Source organism: Columba livia, chromosome 13 (assembly GCF_036013475.1).
Source record: "Columba livia isolate bColLiv1 breed racing homer chromosome 13, bColLiv1.pat.W.v2, whole genome shotgun sequence".
Taxonomy (NCBI): Eukaryota; Metazoa; Chordata; class Aves; order Columbiformes; family Columbidae; genus Columba; species Columba livia.
Window position 1 is genome coordinate 10655406 of NC_088614.1, and position 17806 is coordinate 10673211.

At 38.9% G+C, this 17806-nt stretch overlaps 1 protein-coding gene across 5 annotated transcripts in view; it reads right to left on the reverse strand.

Annotated features, from left to right (window-relative positions):
• CBFB (core-binding factor subunit beta) overlaps positions 1-17806 on the reverse strand; it is a 41342-nt gene that overhangs the window by 11440 nt on the left and 12096 nt on the right. For 3 of the 5 annotated variants that reach the window (XM_065028926.1, XM_065028928.1, XM_065028924.1), the window contains 2 exons: positions 7129-7245; positions 3426-3521 (listed from right to left, as the gene is read on the reverse strand). In XM_065028926.1, the coding sequence (XP_064884998.1) occupies positions 3426-3521; positions 7129-7245 (213 nt within the window). Of the gene's footprint in view, positions 1-3394; positions 3522-7128; positions 7246-17806 lie in introns of all 5 variants that reach the window. The other 2 variants (XM_065028927.1, XM_065028925.1) reach the window with 1 other exon arrangement.

The window sequence follows — 17806 nt, forward strand, 5'->3', positions numbered from 1 at the left end:
ACCAGCCACTAGTGATTCTGCCCTCAGATGCAAAGAATATGTTCATTAAAACAAAGAGGTGTTGTGCTAGAGAAGTCATCAATAAAAGGAATACTGTGTGATGAACGGGAGGCAAACAAACCTGACAGTGCTTCGAGGGCTGTTTTTTTAAGTAGGTTTTGGTGGTGGTGGTTGTGGGGTTTTTTATGACACTTAAAGATGAAAATTAATATAGTGATTATCCCTAAATTGTTACTGCACTTGCTTTTTTTTCCCCCTTCAAAGTATCCCCATTCTAATATCCAGCTGCCACATAGAAACCTTAGCAACACTTTTCAACCACCTTCGCTGATCGCAAGGATATACCACTTTGTTTTAAAAGTCCACCGAGAGACTTAGGATAGGGAATCTTTTCTACACAGGAAGCTGTATAAATAAAAGAACTGAATCTGATCATTTTCATATGCTGCCAGGCTTTGGATGGATAAATGTTTCCACAGAGCTGGCGCCTCTGTTTTGGGTAGAAGTGGGTGGAATATTGCAGGATTCCCCTTCCCTCCCCCACTGAAGCAGAATCTGGTCTCTATTAAAGGCATTTCAGCTGTAATTCTACTGTCTGAAATATCCTAGTTTTATACAGTGTTGCAATTCCTAAAACAATCATTACCACCCATGAGATCCTGTTCCAGGTCTGGCAATTCTGAGTTTTACTATCCATGCCAGGCCTAGCAGGAAAGAAAAATTCTAACTTTTAGTAATGATGAAAGGTGTAGATATAATTTTAAAATAAGATTATGCTGAGGGGATCTCCATCTGTGTGCAGTGTAACATACGTAAAAATTCACTCTGCACACCTAGAACCCTCCTCTTCTAGCTGGCCTATAAAAACCTTCAAGTACCATCTCTGTAGTGCAACCAAAGATATAACTTGGCCTACTGAAATTACACAAACAGAAAACAAACCAGTCGGACTAATGTTTTTATAGCTGTCGGCGATGCAATCACCAGAAGCATACAAATGACAAACCGTATTTCCAGGCTGACCAGGTATATGAGGACTGGAAAATCCAATACAGGCCATAAATACAACAAACATGGGAATGCCCATTTATGCATAACTTTCTATAGAGAGCTCTACAGGGTGATCTTGAGCACCTTACTTAAGTGTTCACTGATTCAAATTCAATTGCTTTTGCCTGAATGCTGTGTTAGAAGCTGTGTTAGAATGCAACTGAAGTGAAAGTCAGGGAAACAATTAATGATTTGGAAACCTGATTCCTCCTTAGGAATGCACTGTAAGTCTAATCCCTCCCCTGCCCCACCCCAAAAGATCCTGATTTTTATGCAGTTCTAGGATCCAGAGTGCAAAAGCTCATCTGTAAACACACTAGATATGTGGCCAGCACACTCAAACACACAAATGATAACTGCATTGTGAAAATCAGTTACAGAACTACAAGTAATCAAGGCAAATATCTCTTTGTTATACATATTAAACGTGTACAGCAAAAAACAAACAAAACAAACAACATGCAAGCCAAAACGTATTGCAATTATTAAAAACCTGTATTTGATATCACATAAATTTGAAGTACCTTTGAGGATGTTTTTCATCCTGCTTAAACATATTTCAAGTCAGTAATTTTTCCTTTTCTTCCTTTCTGTAGTTGTCCTACATCAGTGCTTTAGAGCTGGGACAGTGATTATTGTTGTTTTAGGAGAAAATGGGTACTGGCAGCTAATAAGGACATCTCTTAGTAACAACTGCCTGCTGCCTTATTAAAAGCAAGAGTCTTTTCAGAAGCTGTTGAATCCAGCTCCTGTAGCTGGCCAGGGATGTTGCTGTTTGTGTCTCAGTGTCACAAGTTTTGATGTTTACCATTAAGACCTAGATGCTTGCTATTATCTCAGTCTCACTGTTAATTGAAAGAATTTTTACACATCCTAACTGTAAGTAAGTGTTTTTACATTTGGATGAAAGAATAAGTCTCACAGAATTACAGAAGTTCTCAGGAAGCCTCATTCTTTTTTAACGTTCAGCATTCAGTAGGCACATAGCTGCTTCTCTGTAGTAGCAGGAGTGGGGAAAGAAGCATGCAGTAAAGGAAAATATATCAAGAAAAGCTTGAAGTAAATTGAAGCCAAGGACATACGGCCAGGTCTAAAGTTCCTATTGTGTTGTTAAAATTAAGGCAGGCTGCCACAGACCTTCATGAACAGCTTCAAGCTAACTCTGCCTTCCTTTCAAACTGAACCTGCAAGCAGGTTCCAGCTATACTGTGACAGAGAGAGAAAGATTCAGGTAATCCAGCTGTTTCTCCAAGGATCCAGGGGTAGCGAGGCCTCCACGGCAAGGATTTTACCTTTGCTACAGCTGACATCTGACCTGGTGACATCAGTGTTTGCAAGGAGCCACCCCTTCAAAGTAAGAGATACTATTCTCCGCATCTGCCTTTTCCCTTCTTGTTCTCATGCTCAGTGTCTTCCAGTTGTACTTGAAAGAGAAGAAAGTCTGTCTAATCATCTCGATTAGCAGTAAGGATGCCAGAAGTAGCTTAGCAATAACAATAATCAGATTTTCTAAAAACCTGAGGAGCAGCAGATCGATCACATTTCACTATAGTAAAGTCAGGCTGTATTGATGAAGCAGGAAGTAGGAAACAATGAGGGAAAGAAATTCTAAGTGTTTCTGTTTTCTCCCTGTTCTCCGCCTGACCTACAGCCTGCCTCAACTTGCCAACTCTCTTTATGTGTTACTCGTCCTCTTACAGTTCTTGCCTTTCTGACATCTCAGAGCAGCTGGTTTCCATTCCCTCTTCTGGCTCCTCTTTTCTTGATCCCAGTAATTTCTGCTCTCATCAAGAAGAAAAAAAGAGTCAAGACTGAGGGGCCCTAAAGAAGCAAAGAACAAGACGGGGAACTATACCAGTGAAACAGAGGAGAAAGACTCCTCACTACTAAAAGAAATGGTGAAAGGAAAATAAAACTACCCCATTCAAGACAACCGACTGGCATCTTGTTAAATTCACTGGTAAGGCTTCCCACAACATGGGATAGCGAGTTACAAAATTACGTGCCCGCAGCCTCTGAAGCCTTTCCTGTGTTCGTGAGAAATGCATGGGTCACAAGACCCCTGCCTCTGTCATTAGAGTATCCTGAGACAGACAGATGTCAGCTCTGTGAACAACTGTATCCTTACAGGTTAAGTACCCACAGAAAAGGACATCTACAGAAAGGAAAAAAGGATAAAATCTGATAATTTTTATCAAAACTTCAAAAACTTTAAATTAATTTTATAAGTTAAAAACAATGAACTGTTTTATATAACAACATCAAACAACAAACAGAAAATACACAACATTGCACAAACAGACATATAAACAGAAACAATCTAAAGTTTTGGGAAAGTACTAACCAGTTACTGACAGCAGCTGTGAAACCCTCACCTCCATTTCCTCCCGATGAGACCTGTCTCTATCCTCGAACTCACGAGTTCTTCGCCGAGCTTCTTCAAAGGCTTGTTGTGCCAATGCATCCTCCTGCTACCAAAGCAGATGACACAGAGTGACACAAAAGGTTACCTGCCTTTCTCCCAGATCACATTTCTTCTGAAGACCAGGGGTCACTTGGCAGCAAGGACAAGTGTGTCCAACAGGAGCTGCCAGACAACAGATGAGTTCCAGCAAATGCTGGTATAGGTTAATGAAATAACACTCACCTTCATCACTGCAATACGGATAACCGAAGCTACAACGCAGATACTACTAAAACACATTTTCAAAGGAGAGCTGCTTTTCCAAAGCAGTTTAAAATGCTGCTATTTTAAAAGCTAGGAATTCTCAAATGTTATATGAACAATGCAATACATTTTATTCTCCTTATACAAGTCATTTCAAAGACAGTATTCACAGGTGTGTGTAGATAGAGTTCACTAGCATCATTATATAAATAATGATAATTAATTCGCTTTCCTTTAGAAAGAGTATTATCTAAGTTACAAATCAAATCAATCCCTCATTTGACCAAAAGCTGCTGAAGGTGCATCAGTATGAACATCAGTAATCCTTATATGTCATTTAAATTATTTAAATTTTGATGCATAAGAAAGTGCAAAGCAGAAGTTATTCCTCCACTAATTCATACACATTCACATACAATGCAGAAGAAGCCTGCAGGTTTCCAACAGCCCCATTGTTTATTTTATTTTCAACAATGGCTTATGCACAGGAACAGATTTAATAAATTAATGCTCCAAAAACCCCTTTCAATCTATTTTATACTGGAAAAGATTTAAAATAAAGTGTTATTAATATATAAGATATTATTAACTGGATTACAATTATGTTAGCACATATTTTGCTCAGAATGAAAACCAGATAGCTCCATTCTCTGCCAAAATTTTAAAATGTTAAGAACGGAGACGCCTAAAGAGGTTTCATAAAACAGTACGGGATAAACTGTATCGGTTCTCCCACCCTCCTCATAACTCCTCAACTATAATTACACCTTATTCTCCTTATTATTTCCCCCCCCCCCTGTTATTTTCAAGTTTATAGTTTTATTTAAAAAAAGAAAATCCTAACCTTGACTGCTAGAGGACATAAACATGTTGAGAACCCAACTAAATTTTAATATACCAAGGGATTAAGTGCATACATTCTTTAATTAAAGATAAAGCATCTCTACTGTGAGAGAATGTTAAATTGCCTTTTTTGCCACCGGCACAATCGTGCACCCTGAAGCTACTTTGTGAAATGATGTGAACAAGTGCCCCTGGTGGCCTAACACACTTAAATACAAACATCTGCCAATCAATAACTGCATAGGCAGGTCCCCAGAAAGCTACATGGAAAGGCAATGTTTAAAGCTGCCAATAAGATAACATTTTAACACTACCTACTATTTTTAAAAGTACAATTTGGCCCTTTATAGCTATCTTAATGTTCATGCAATGCATAGCAACCAAGGTCAGACAGCGGAAAGTAAGTTTGTTCTTAATAATGCAGAAGGGTAGAGATAAAACAGATATGCTTTTCTCCCAGATGGCTACAGAAAAGCTGCCTTCTTTCTACTTTACAGAAGCTATATACATCTTTATTACTGTTTTTTTCTAGAGACTTAAATGAAAGCAGATTTTTTTTAATAAAAGATTATTGCATTTTTACCATCATTTAAAGTGGTAATGAAAAAAAGCTAACATATAGCCACAGCCAGAATATTTTAAAGAAATAATCCTAACAAAAACAAACCAAACCAAACAAATAAAAACAAAACAAAAAAAAAGCCCCACAAAATTAGAAATTCGTAGAAGAATCAGTATGTTGACATCCAGCATGAAAGATGTTGACAGCTGAAACACTGCCTTACTCATGTCTGAGAGAGGGGGAAAAAAGCATCAAAATATATTTAAGTTTAAAAAAGTGCTCTACACTTGGTGATGCATTATAACAGAAATTAATGTCTCAGGATCTTGTACAAGAGTTTAAAAACCTTTTTTCAAATGTCATCTGAATCTAGTAATTATAGCCTAGCAAATTTGTCTCTATGAAACCAAACTGTTTATCCATCTTAGCTTTAATCAGTAAAAATTCTCCTGGTATGAATCTAGCAAGAAATAGAAAAATGAGCAAAATATGAGCTATACCAACATGAGAACAGAACAAAATGAACCCCTCAACCTAGAAAAAGGAAGCAGCTTACACATACCCATACACGTACTCCCAAACCAGCACCTGGTAGGAAAACACTTTGTGAGAAAACCCTTTTCTAACTACTGAATCTGCAGAGCAAGAGTGTGCTGTCACAGAAGAGGCACAAAAGCACTGAAGACACAAACGGTCTTTCAAGGACACTCAAATATAAAATCCAGGGATATTTCAGCCCCAAATGGGGAGGATATTCAAGCCTGTACATAGAACTTTTTGTTAGTCCACTGAAGTCTGAGCAAGCAGCTGAACTGGGGCCTCCAGTAACAAAAAAGACTGCTTAGTAAAAAGACATTAATATGCTGTGAATTAAACAGAAAGAACGCTAGCTTGAAAGTTACAATTGAAGTACTTTATTGTTGTGCATGTGGGTTTTCTTCCTAAAATGTTTTTTGACCTGATGAAGGATAGTATAATTTCTAAAGTGCAGCAGCAAAGAAAAATTGTATTTGATCCCAGTGTTAATTAGTAAGGAGTGGTAAGAGGCAGGAAAGTGCAACATGATTACATTTGTGTAAGGCAAGCCTCCCAGAAAATGGGAGTGAAGGGTGTATATGGGGGAGGGAGGGCATGCACGCCAATAAGACCTCTCATTAAAAAAAGCCAGTGGGTACCACAGACACTACACTGCACAGTATGAGGCACTTAGACCTGTTCTGACATCAGTGTTATTTTGGGATCCAAGACAGTAGTTAGGTCCATTGTCACCAGCAATATTAAAACAGTTCTAAAACAGGAAGCAAAATGACAGATGCAGGAAAAAGGAAACTGAAGAATGTAAGAGATTGCTCAAACACTTACAGTGCTGGTACACACATATACAAAGGACACAATGCAACATGAGGGTGTAGCTACTTCTCTGTGTCTGTGTAAGTGCCTTGCAACACTGGTAACTCTTAGGTACTACGACTGTAGCAAGTAAGATAAATAATGACCTCATAATCACCGAGAAGCACAAACTGAAAACAAATTACACACCTGTGAGTGCACACATATCTCAAAAGGTTGTACAGCAGTTCCTCTCTTTCCAGAGAAAACCCTGTTGCAACAGGAACTGCGCTACCTCAAACACGGAAGCAGCGTGCTCTGGAAGCAGCGAATGCCACAGCCAACAGGAGCATTCAAGTAAAAGCCTGGTTCTGTGGCTCTTCTGAGGGATTAATAAAAGGTGGCAGGACTGTTCTCAGCATAGCACACCCTCCCCTGTGCATCCTGGAGCAATCATGCAGGGCTGTCACTATCTCAAAGACACTGTTTTGATACAAAGTATTTCTGTTTAATCCAGAACACAATCACAATAACACAATCTCATTAACGTATAATTTGGTTTCTTAAGTTAGGGAGAGGCAAGGCACCACAGAGCTTGCAACTATACATGTTGCCACATAAAATTTGATTTGAATACTTCCAGCTCTTGAACAGAAACAAATCAATCGGTTCTTACCTGGGCTCTCTCTTCATCAAATTCCAGGCAGCCCATACCATCCAGTCTCTGTAGATCTATCCAGCCTTTCCAGATTACACAGACACCATTGAGAATCATCGGTGCCTTCAAATACACCTGAAAGAAAAGCAAAACACGTGCTATGAATTTGAAAGCATTTACACACATGCCTGCATGATGAAAATACTGAAGCAGGAAGCTCCCATATGTATTCTTAGAAGAACATCCAAACCAGCTGGTAACATGAGACTCCACAGCTTCTCCTGCCTCCTTTCCAAGAACTCATTTTAATCAAGTGAGTGCTGTAACTTTTGCCTCCTGTACTGGATGGAATAAATTTAAGCTGTGTTCTCATTTTATAAAGTGGCATGCACCAGGATTTGGTTAGAACTCTGCTACTGCTTTCAGTTAAAGTAGCTGTTTTTCTTGTCAGCTTACCTTTGTGTCACAAGGAAGTGGCATGCTGCCAGGCAGGGAAGATCCTTCACAGCATGTTCAAGTGGTTAAACAAACACACTCTCCTACTCCCAAGCAGCACCATATTTTGCCCCAATACGTGAGCTCTTTCAAAGAATGATCACCAGTTTCAGTCCTCCTCAAATTTACAAACTAGTCAGAGCGTTTACTAAAATATACTATATATGCACCATGCTAAAAATAAGAAAGTTCTCCTGTGTCTGTTCTAGCATTTGTGAAAGGCTCTTCAAAAGAAGCAACACCAGATGATCAAAACCCATCTACAGCATCAACACGCAGAGTGCCTTGAACTGCAGCAAGGAATAATGCAGGAGCTTAAGGCCCTACATCTAGATAACGGTAGATGATACAGTGATTTAGAGCAGAAGTATTTCCCCTTCTAAAGACCAGAGATTAATCTCCACACAGGAAATTTAAAAAGAAGCAAATGCAACACTAAATGAGTTGGACACCCTGTATGTAATGATATCAGCCTAAAGAAAAAACAAAACAACCACCCACAAACAACAAACCACCACACACATAACAAAGTTACCTAAATAGTGGGGGAAAAAAAGAAAGAAATCAACTTTCAGTAGTTATTTCAGCTTACTTGCAAATCAAACCCCTCATGGAACAGAAATTTGTCTATGTTGAATTGCCAGAGAAGCAAACCATGCACTCTCTTCAGATTTAAATGCTGTCTAGACATTTAAAATCTTATTGAGTCTTTTTGGTCTTCGGGGTGGCCCAGCTAAGTAGGGGAATTTTCACACAGCATCTCCTTTAATAGCTCTAAATTAATCCTCTGGCAAATCCTCATCGAAGTATCATTGCTATTTAGCACTACAATATGTATCCAAGCAGTCTGACTGTGCCCTCCTGCTCAGCTCCACGCTCACCAGCTATAGGGTCACTTGAGCAGAAAAAGGAAAAGCAGAGAGAGGTGCAGAAGGAAGGTCAGCCTTCCCGATGCAAAGGCTGCCTTGGTAAAAATAAGCACTGAACAACTCAAAAGGTAATCCCTGAGTAGAAGAGGGGGGAACAAATAACATTAAACTAAATGTTATTCACCAGAGAAAATACACATTTGATCTCTGAACTTGATTTTTACAATTTATCACACTTCAGTATGAAGGGACATGGTCTAGTTTTAATCAGCACAATATGCAGCAGCTCAATAATGAAGAAATAAAGGTTAGTTCAAGCATATCCTCTTCCTACCAGCTCTCCTACTGCAGAGTCTGCACTAAGAGGAACACAGAACATTTTTCTGTCCCTGTATTCACAGAATAGCTATGCAAGTCATCACACCTAAGTCTTCCGTGATGACAGCACACGATGCTGGGTGCAGATCTACTGTCCGACAGCCTTTGCGAGCAGAGGCGCCAGAATCAGCATGAGTAAGATGTGGACTACCAGGAAACCACATCCCACGGCCCTTGTTTCAAGATCAAGCATTTCAAACACGCTACATACAACATTACTCTCTTTCAGCACAGTCTTCAGTCATTCATCTCACAAGAAACAAATGAAGTGTGCATCATCAGTTTAGTGGATATATTTAATTAGTTTTGAAGTGAAAGGTGGGTAAGGAGGCTATTGGAATCAAGTCATTCTAAGAATGCAGAGTAATTCAAAAGCAAAGGGAAAAACCAGCAGCATAACCTAACCATGGGTCTGTACAGACAAAGCAGTCTGTACTCTAATGCTTGTTACTTTTTACAGAAGCAAACAAGCATTTTGCTGACATTCATTTAGGGTTTACCCTTCACTAGCCTCCCCTATCCTTCTGGCCCATGACAAAAGCCTGGGAAATCAAGTGACACAGGATTTCCGACAGATAACAAAATCTAGCTCTAAATGTTGTCCAGAATGAGAGTATTTTTTTGTTTCTTTGACCAGGAATATTAGATGCCATCAACTGCCTTGTTGCCCATTCAGTTGCCTTGGTCACCACAGCTGCTGGTGCATCATGTGCAGCTTTCATAGCCCAGTGCAAACAGGAGGTAGTCCAGATGCAGCTGCCAAGGGGCTCAGCTCTTCAAACACAAAAAACACATCGCCTGGAAGCCTGAGCAGTCCTGGAAGTTCTGTGAAAGCCTTCAGAAGTCAAAGGGGAAAAGGGAAACAAGTTGACAGAGCTGATGTGATTCCTGACAGCTCCTATCTGCCCTAAGCACGCCGCCAAAGCAGGCTGTGAACCGCTGGCACGCAGCCCGACCTTTCCAGATAAAGCACTCTGCCTTCGCTCCCGAATCAGAGCCCTTAAAGTCTTACACCACTGGATTCTCTAGGTCTTCACAACTCAGATAACAAACATTTTTCACCTCTGAGAGGATGGATTCCTTCGCAAGATAATTGAGTTTTGAAGTCACTATATAATAATAATTCAAATTTAGTATAATTCATTTTGAAACAACAGGTGTTTATGCAGGAACTTTTCTCTCATTAAAACAGACAATAAAGCATACTGGTGCTTTTTCCTTTATTTTAGAGAAAATCATTTAGATCCCTTTCTCCCCCCTCCTCTTTCTGGAAAATAGAAAACACCTAAGACTGTAGCCAAAACCGTTTAACCACATATTTCCTTCTTTTCAGATAAAGCCATGCTGGTTCCCTTTCAATTTCTGAACTTAACGGAATTATTAATAAATTACCACTATTGTCTATGAGCACATGATATGTTACGGCACCTCAAAATCCAGCACAAAGTTGTCTTTTAAAAACTTTCAGAATTCTCTATTCTGAAATTTGCCTTAGAACAGTCACAGTAATGCAGCAAAGGCACAAACCACAGTATCTCTGCAAAGACCCTCAGCTTCCCCCCTTAATATCACTGAGCTGTACAATTTGATTAAAAGTAGATAAAAGGATGTCTCTGTTAGAATAACTACTTCAAGGTTTTGTTGCTAATGGCATATATCTAAAATCGTAAGTCCTGCCCTCACCCCCAGGTGCTTTTCATAATAATATCTGGAAGTGAGTCTTGTAAAACTCAGGACACTCGGGTGAAAAGCACTAGAGAGTGGCAGGAAGAAGAAGGGGTTGGAAGTCAGGCAATTACTAGTTTCATATTCAGTGGAAGAATTTAATGCTACATAGAGAAATCCCAGCATAGGGCTATACAAGCTGCCTCTTTTCACAGCACAGTCCACTCAATAAACCAAATGAAGCATGGTTTTTCTCACAGCAACAGTAGACAGATGTACAATAATACTTGACTTATTCTCCTCCTTCAATATTTGTGTAACTAAGTTCTCCCTCATTGTGCACCCTCATTTTCCACACACTGGCTCAGCCAAAGCTGATTAGTTTGTTAGATTCTGAAACCTAGGTAAACTGTCATATCCTGACATCTGCAATTTTTACTATCTTAGACAAGCCGAAATTTGTTCAGGTGGCTGTTAGCAAAAAAAAGTTTAATTTCACTTCAAACTACATATTTCCTTTCAAACTCCTACTACAAATCAAAATAGCATTAGAATTTTTTAAACAGGAAATGCAGACGTTACTTTTACATTGGAAACAAGCTTTTTGTATTAGAACAAATATTCTGCTTGCTGACTGAACAACCAGCAAAAGCAGACACTCCTGTCCTGGCACATTATCTGGATGGAGCACGAACAGCACCATAAACACACACAAACTTGAAGGGGCTGCACAAGTAGTTGCGCTGCCTTTGTGCTTCCTCAGCCTACCAGATGTCAAAGGCCTCTGTGCCAGACCTTCACTATGCACTGTATCTCACCTTTCTTTTCATGCTCTTTCAACTGATCTGTTACTACTTTTCATCTGCATTTTAACAAGCAACGCTCTCCTCCAACTCCAGCTAACTGGGAGTTAGCATTGTTGTCAGAAACAGGAAGGGGTTTGTCTACTGTAACACCATTCCTTCACATTTTAAAAACCAAACTGGATTTTAATATAGTGAAGCAGACAGTGGACAATTCTCAATTACTTAAAAAAAAAAAAAGCTGTGTTACTTGAGCACAAGACTCAAACCCTCAGTTTCACATCCTATTTTAGTTTTCTAGTAAAACCTTATCTCACAACACCAAGGTATTTAACTGATGTGCTAGAGATAAGCTATCTGTACGCTCCATCCACATATCCTGCAGTTACAGAAAATGTTCCTTCTCCTAAAGCAACCAAGCCGCTTCCTCCCCCAGAGATTGCACACAGTTCTCACCACCCACCGACTAATAAATCTGAACGCTCACAACAGGCACCAAAACCACTGGGACCAACTTCACCCCTCCCTGGCAAACACCAGTCCCCAGTGAACTGTTGCCGTGCTGTCCCCTCCCTTCTCTTTTCATTTTCCCAGCAGACTGGAGCAAAACACGTTCTTTCAGAAGAGGCTCAGCTCTGACTCACCGTCTGCCTCATCACACACACATCTGCCCATTCATAACTACTCACACGAGCTGCCTCTCTCCCTGCTGAGCCAACTACATACGTCCCAGTTTTCATCCCACCTTCCCCTGAATCATACCCCACTTAAAATATTTCAGCAGCAATCCACTCAGTGACTTCACCAAGAAAGAAAGAGCTGCAAACTCTTTCTGAAAGTATGAAAGATGTTGAATTGGTTCAAGCTAACATCATTTCAGCTTCTCCCCAGATAACAGGGCTCTCTCTCACTTGCATATCATAATCAGACAAGGGTTACTAGCCTTGGATTCAAAAAGAGAAGCAATTTACGAAAGAAAAATAAAGAAAAAAGGAAAAAAGAAAAAAAGCTTTTCTAAAACTTTGCAACAGAATTTGTAACACTAAAATCCTCAGTCATTTGGGGAGCAAAACAGGATAGTACCTTCATCAGCATAACAACAACTGAAGTTACAGCAAAAGATGACAACTCCATACAAGGCTTCAGGCTACGCTTTCAGATACTGATCACTTAGTTTAAAATAAACTAATGAAAAATACCCAAGTGACAGAGTTTACAGCACTTATCAGACTTCATCGGTTCAACTCTGAAACAAAACTGTTGTAACATAGTTTTATCTGGGAATGAAACAGTAAATAGAACTAGATAAAAAGAATCCCATGTAGAAAGTCACTGTGAGTGAAACAGTTTTTAGTGTTTTTAATCTTAGAACAATAGACAACATTACAAACTGTAAGAGCTCAAAAATCCAACAAATTTACATCAATCCTTCTGTCTCATGCCTCAAAGCATTCTTCTTCCTTTAAACACAAAAAGAAAATGTTTTCAAAGTTATTTGGAAAGCTACATATTGAAACAGCTTCCACTGTATGAAAACGAGGTTTTGTTAAAATTCAAACCCAACACTATTTTGTAAGAAGAAAAAAATGCAAAGGAAGTGATACTTCCTGGCAAAACAAAAGTCTTTCCTGAACAGTTGTACGTGGATGACCAAACTGTGGCTTTCAAGATGAGCACAGCTCTAAGTTTCTCACGGGTGGCACCGGTGTCACCACTGTGTCCCACCACCGACAAAGGGCCCTCACTGGTGCACCATCAGCTGCCAAGGGGGAGCTGCCGAGACCCCGTATTTCCCTGCCCGGGATCTCCTCCTACAGCTCTCCATTCCCGTGATCGCACAAAGACATGTCACTTGCAACTTAAGACTACGTAAATAATTTGACAAGAGGCTGGGCAACATCAGGAATGACCAGGCCTATTGTAGTGCATGAAAAAGCCCATTTCAACCTGTTAGTTTTTCCTCTTTCCTCTGCGTTACCTACACATGCCATAACACCCACCCAAAAACCAAACACAAATAAACCAAAAAACCAACAACCCAGGCACAACTTGTTACAGACATCAAGAATTTCTGGAAAGTTTAACATTCAGAATGAAACAGAGTTACTCTATTTCATCAGCTATGACAAAGGTCGATTCCTCAAGTAAAAACAGAAATATAAAACCAAGAGTATGCTTGCTAAGAGTCTCAATCTAGACAGTTACACTCAGGAGAAAAGAAGAAAGAAAATAAAAGTTGTAAATGTGGTCTTTCATACTACGATGTTTTCAGATCACAAAAACCAGTGAAAATACATACTAGCCAACTGTGAGAAACAAAACATATTGAAGACAAGAATCTGGTAAAATACAAAACAGCCCATGAATTGCTAACAGCCTGTATTAGAACTTTAAAAGCAACAAGTAAAAATAGCTGAGCCCAGAGCTAACTAATTTAACTATTATTTGCAGGGGGTCATTCTACAGAAGTAGGTAAAACTGTTGAAGATTTTAAGGCCTTGTGTTTTCCACCCTTTAAAGCAATATATCCCTTGTTCATTCTGCTTTTGTGTACTGGAGCTTATTAAGATAAACCTTACAGCGTATTAGAAAAGTGGCAACTGATTTAATTTCTCAGAAGGTTCTTAATTTAGTCTGATTTTTATCAAAATATTGTATCTGCCAGATTCAGGAGCCAGAGGAATACAATTTTTTCTAAAACAAGTTTTATACTCTTAAGTGCATTCTTCCCACCCTCCCCCTCCCATAAACATATAAATTTATACATGTCTATATATACATGCTGATGTCACAAGTGATTCAAGATATAGCTTGAAATATTAGCTTAAGGCATTTCACAATCAAGGGGTGAAGAACGAAAAAAAATAACCTCAAACAACTTGTGCCCTAAGTTCCATTCAAGAACACCAACACTACAAAAAACTATTTTAGCTCTCTAATTATAGCAGGTGTTTTGATAACAAGTGAGAGCGTTCCCTTGGTGTATTCCCTCAAGAAAAAATGCACTCCAATTCACAACTGGAAAACAGTCTCAGAAAAGGCTTCACAGCAAAACCTGATGGTCTGGTATTATGTACTGCAGACAGTTTTTAAGTATGCTTATATAAATCACCTGGTTATATTAGAAATAAAACTAAAGTTTCAGAAACTGCTCATCTAGGTAAAATTCAGATGCAGCACAATCCACTTTTACAGTTCCATGTAGAAAATAAATCCATGTATGGACTCACGTTTTGTGAGTAGTACCAGAGCTGTGACAAACCCTCTCTCTACACACTTTCTGTATTACTGAAATACTTCAGCAATGCATTTTGGTTTAGATTCTCGAGCTTCAAAAAAGAACGGCAGAAAAAAATATCTTCCTCACTTTGCAAGAGAGACAGAATTTACAAGTCACTTTGAGAAAATGTGACATTTTAATGGGTTTTTTGGGTGGCTGGTTGTTGGGGTTTTTTTCTGCCTAGTTAACTCAAATGCATAATCATGATTCCTTTTCCAAAGCAGATCAATGGTTCATTAAATTATGCAGGTTACTATTCTACTTAGCTAAAATACGAGTTGATAACTAAGAGCAAATATGAAGCATTAAGGATGTCAGAACAAATGCTGTGGAGACTACAGCATTTAACTCCTGGATTACAATCACTGGTCAGTACTTATGCTTAGAAGTTAATCAAGAAAAATAACTAAAATGTTGCTGCACAGAAAATATACTGGTAATCTAATAACAAATAAGTCTACATACACAGTTCCAAAATATTGCAACTGCTGGACTGAGTGGGAAACATACGCTACATTTGACCAAAAACCCCAAGAAAACCCTAATACAAAGCAAAAACTAGGTGGCTTCTTGGTTTTGCAGTGTCACTACAAAAAAGTCTAATGCCTCCCAACATGAAACGTGTCTCATGCTCAAATTCACCCCATCTGCCTTCAAAAAGACAAAAATCAATGTCATAGATGGAACTGAGAATCAACAAAAATGCAATAAGCAACATACAAAGATAACCTGAAAGGCCAACATATGCTGAGGTTTTCCCCTGTGAAATTTTACAGGGTCTCTTATCTGTACGTCCTTACCACTAGATTCTATGTGAGAAAAATGGCTGGATTTTAAATGTACTCTCCCAAAACACGCATGCATTAAAAAAGACACAATTTTTCTCGCAGCATTTGAAAAGAATAATGTTTCTGCAGCAAAATACTGCTAGGAGACTGCTGCAAGTATGCACGCAGTCAAACGGACAAACGCTTACGCTCACAAAACCGGTTAACTAACAGGGACACGCGCTGTTTTCTGCCACGTTGACAGAATATACTTTCCAGACGGAAATTTCAAAATTGGTTGGGAAATTAATTCTTTTCAAGCTTTCAGAAAGTAGCAAAGCAAAAAGCAGCTACAACTAGAAACTCCAACAGAGGATTAGAGAGATTTATCTAAAACACATCGTTTACACACCACACTACCTGTGGGCAAATAAATAGCCCATTAAACCTGTATTTTTTAACTGAGTATTTGGAATGTGTAATGCAAGTACACTTAACTAGAAGGTACTCAATTCTGACAACATGGACAAGCAGCTAATAACAATGATCCAGGAACTGACCCAAGCAGGAGAGGGGCAGGAAAAGTTGCCTCTTTTGCCCTCTGGCTTTAATTATATTCTTGAGCACTTGACAGCCTCACCCTTTCCCCTTAAGCAGGATTCAAGTCTGGAAAAACTGCATTAACATTTATCCAACAAACAGTACTGCACCAAGCCTTAAAATAATGCAAGTTAGTAAGTTTTTGTCTTTTGTATACCATAACAAATACTTGGCTTTCAACCCCCAGTAAAATTTCACGGTGTCATAATTATTCTGCAGAAAACTATCAGCTTCTGCAGAAAAACATCATAAGCAAAGGCTGTGAATTTTCTTGAACAGAGTAATTAGCACTTTCAGACACAAGTTTAAAAGAGAGTTCTCCAAACAGCAAAATCCTGGTGGGGGGAAATATATATATATCTGTATATATCTGTATCTTATAAAATTAGTGGACAATATAAATATAGCTTGGGTCCGCCAAAATGCAACAAGAATTGTCCTAGCAAAAGAGAACCAAAACTGTACGATCGGTGGGAGAAACAAACATTTAAAATCTTAAGCATTATTAATTTTTATTTCCTATAAACCACTTACTGATCTGTTTTCTTGAAGTTCAAAAAACTTATAGCTGACATGATTCTCAAGTTCCAGGTATCGGAATAGAGCTTAAGAAAAGAAAAATCATACTGCTTCTCTGAATGCTTTGTCAGGAAAGTACCATCCTGTATGTGTCACGAGCAGCCTGTGGTAAGACCCTGTGAAGTGATTTAGAAACAGGGGCTTTCTGGTTTGCTGTAACTAGAGTCCTGGTAATTTTCTGTGATGAAAACCCACCAGGCTACCAGGTTGTGCAATCCCATTGCAGGGTCCTGTACTCTGACTCCTGCAGCTGGAGCATCTGAACATGAGACGATTGCCCACTGCCCCTCTATCCGAGGGAAAATGCTTGCCCTCAATATATTAAATAAATCAATATATCAGAGAAGCATGCAAGCTTATAAAGAAATCCCCAAATGCTCCTTAGCAGCACGAGAGAAACACACTACTACAGTTGTTTTATTTGGTCTAGATGCCTCCCTGCCTTAGTTTCCCTATTATTAAGCACTCTTCAGGCTTGTATTAGTTTTCCAAAAAGAAAAAGCCCAGTATCAGCTCTACTGAATAATGTAAGCTGTTCCCCTTCTTCAATCTATTTTGTTATTGTTGTTGTTTTGGTTTTATGTTTTCTGCTTTGTTTGTTTTTTGTTTGGTTGGTTGCTTTGTTTGTTTGTTTGTTTGTTTGTTTTTAAAGGAATACATTGGCCAAAAAGCTGTTAAAAATTTCTTCTTGTCACCTCTGATCTGTTTTGTCAAACAATGCTGGCTACTCCTCAACTGCCATCAAGACATCTCATCAGGACATAAGAGCCTCCATCAAGTCTTCCATTGCTGCTTCTTCCCCAGATTTCATATTTTAAAACTATGTGAAATATCCAACAGACATCACTTCGTCCTTGGTCACTATATTTCAATAGAAAATTAAAATTTAATGACCTGTAAGGTTTAAGAACTCTCTCACCTTCCATAGGGCATCCTCTATATTTATGCTGAAATGAACAAATAAAACAAGTTGCATACCCAGAGGTCCCACAACATAAAGCTGCTGCCTGCAACTGTTTAAGCAAAGTATCTTAAATACAGAGAGAAGGCAGAAATTCTGCACAGACTCCTCAAGTAGCTGCAATGTGGATTCTGTATCCAAGTCCAAATATTACTGTTACAGAAAATATATAGACTTTCTGCTCTGATATTTGCAGCATCAGCTACTCCCCCGAAAATGATCCTTTCATTAGCACCCATGTTCTTGGAATAGCAGTCTTGTGCAAGATTATTTTTTTTTCTTTCTTTCTATATTATTGT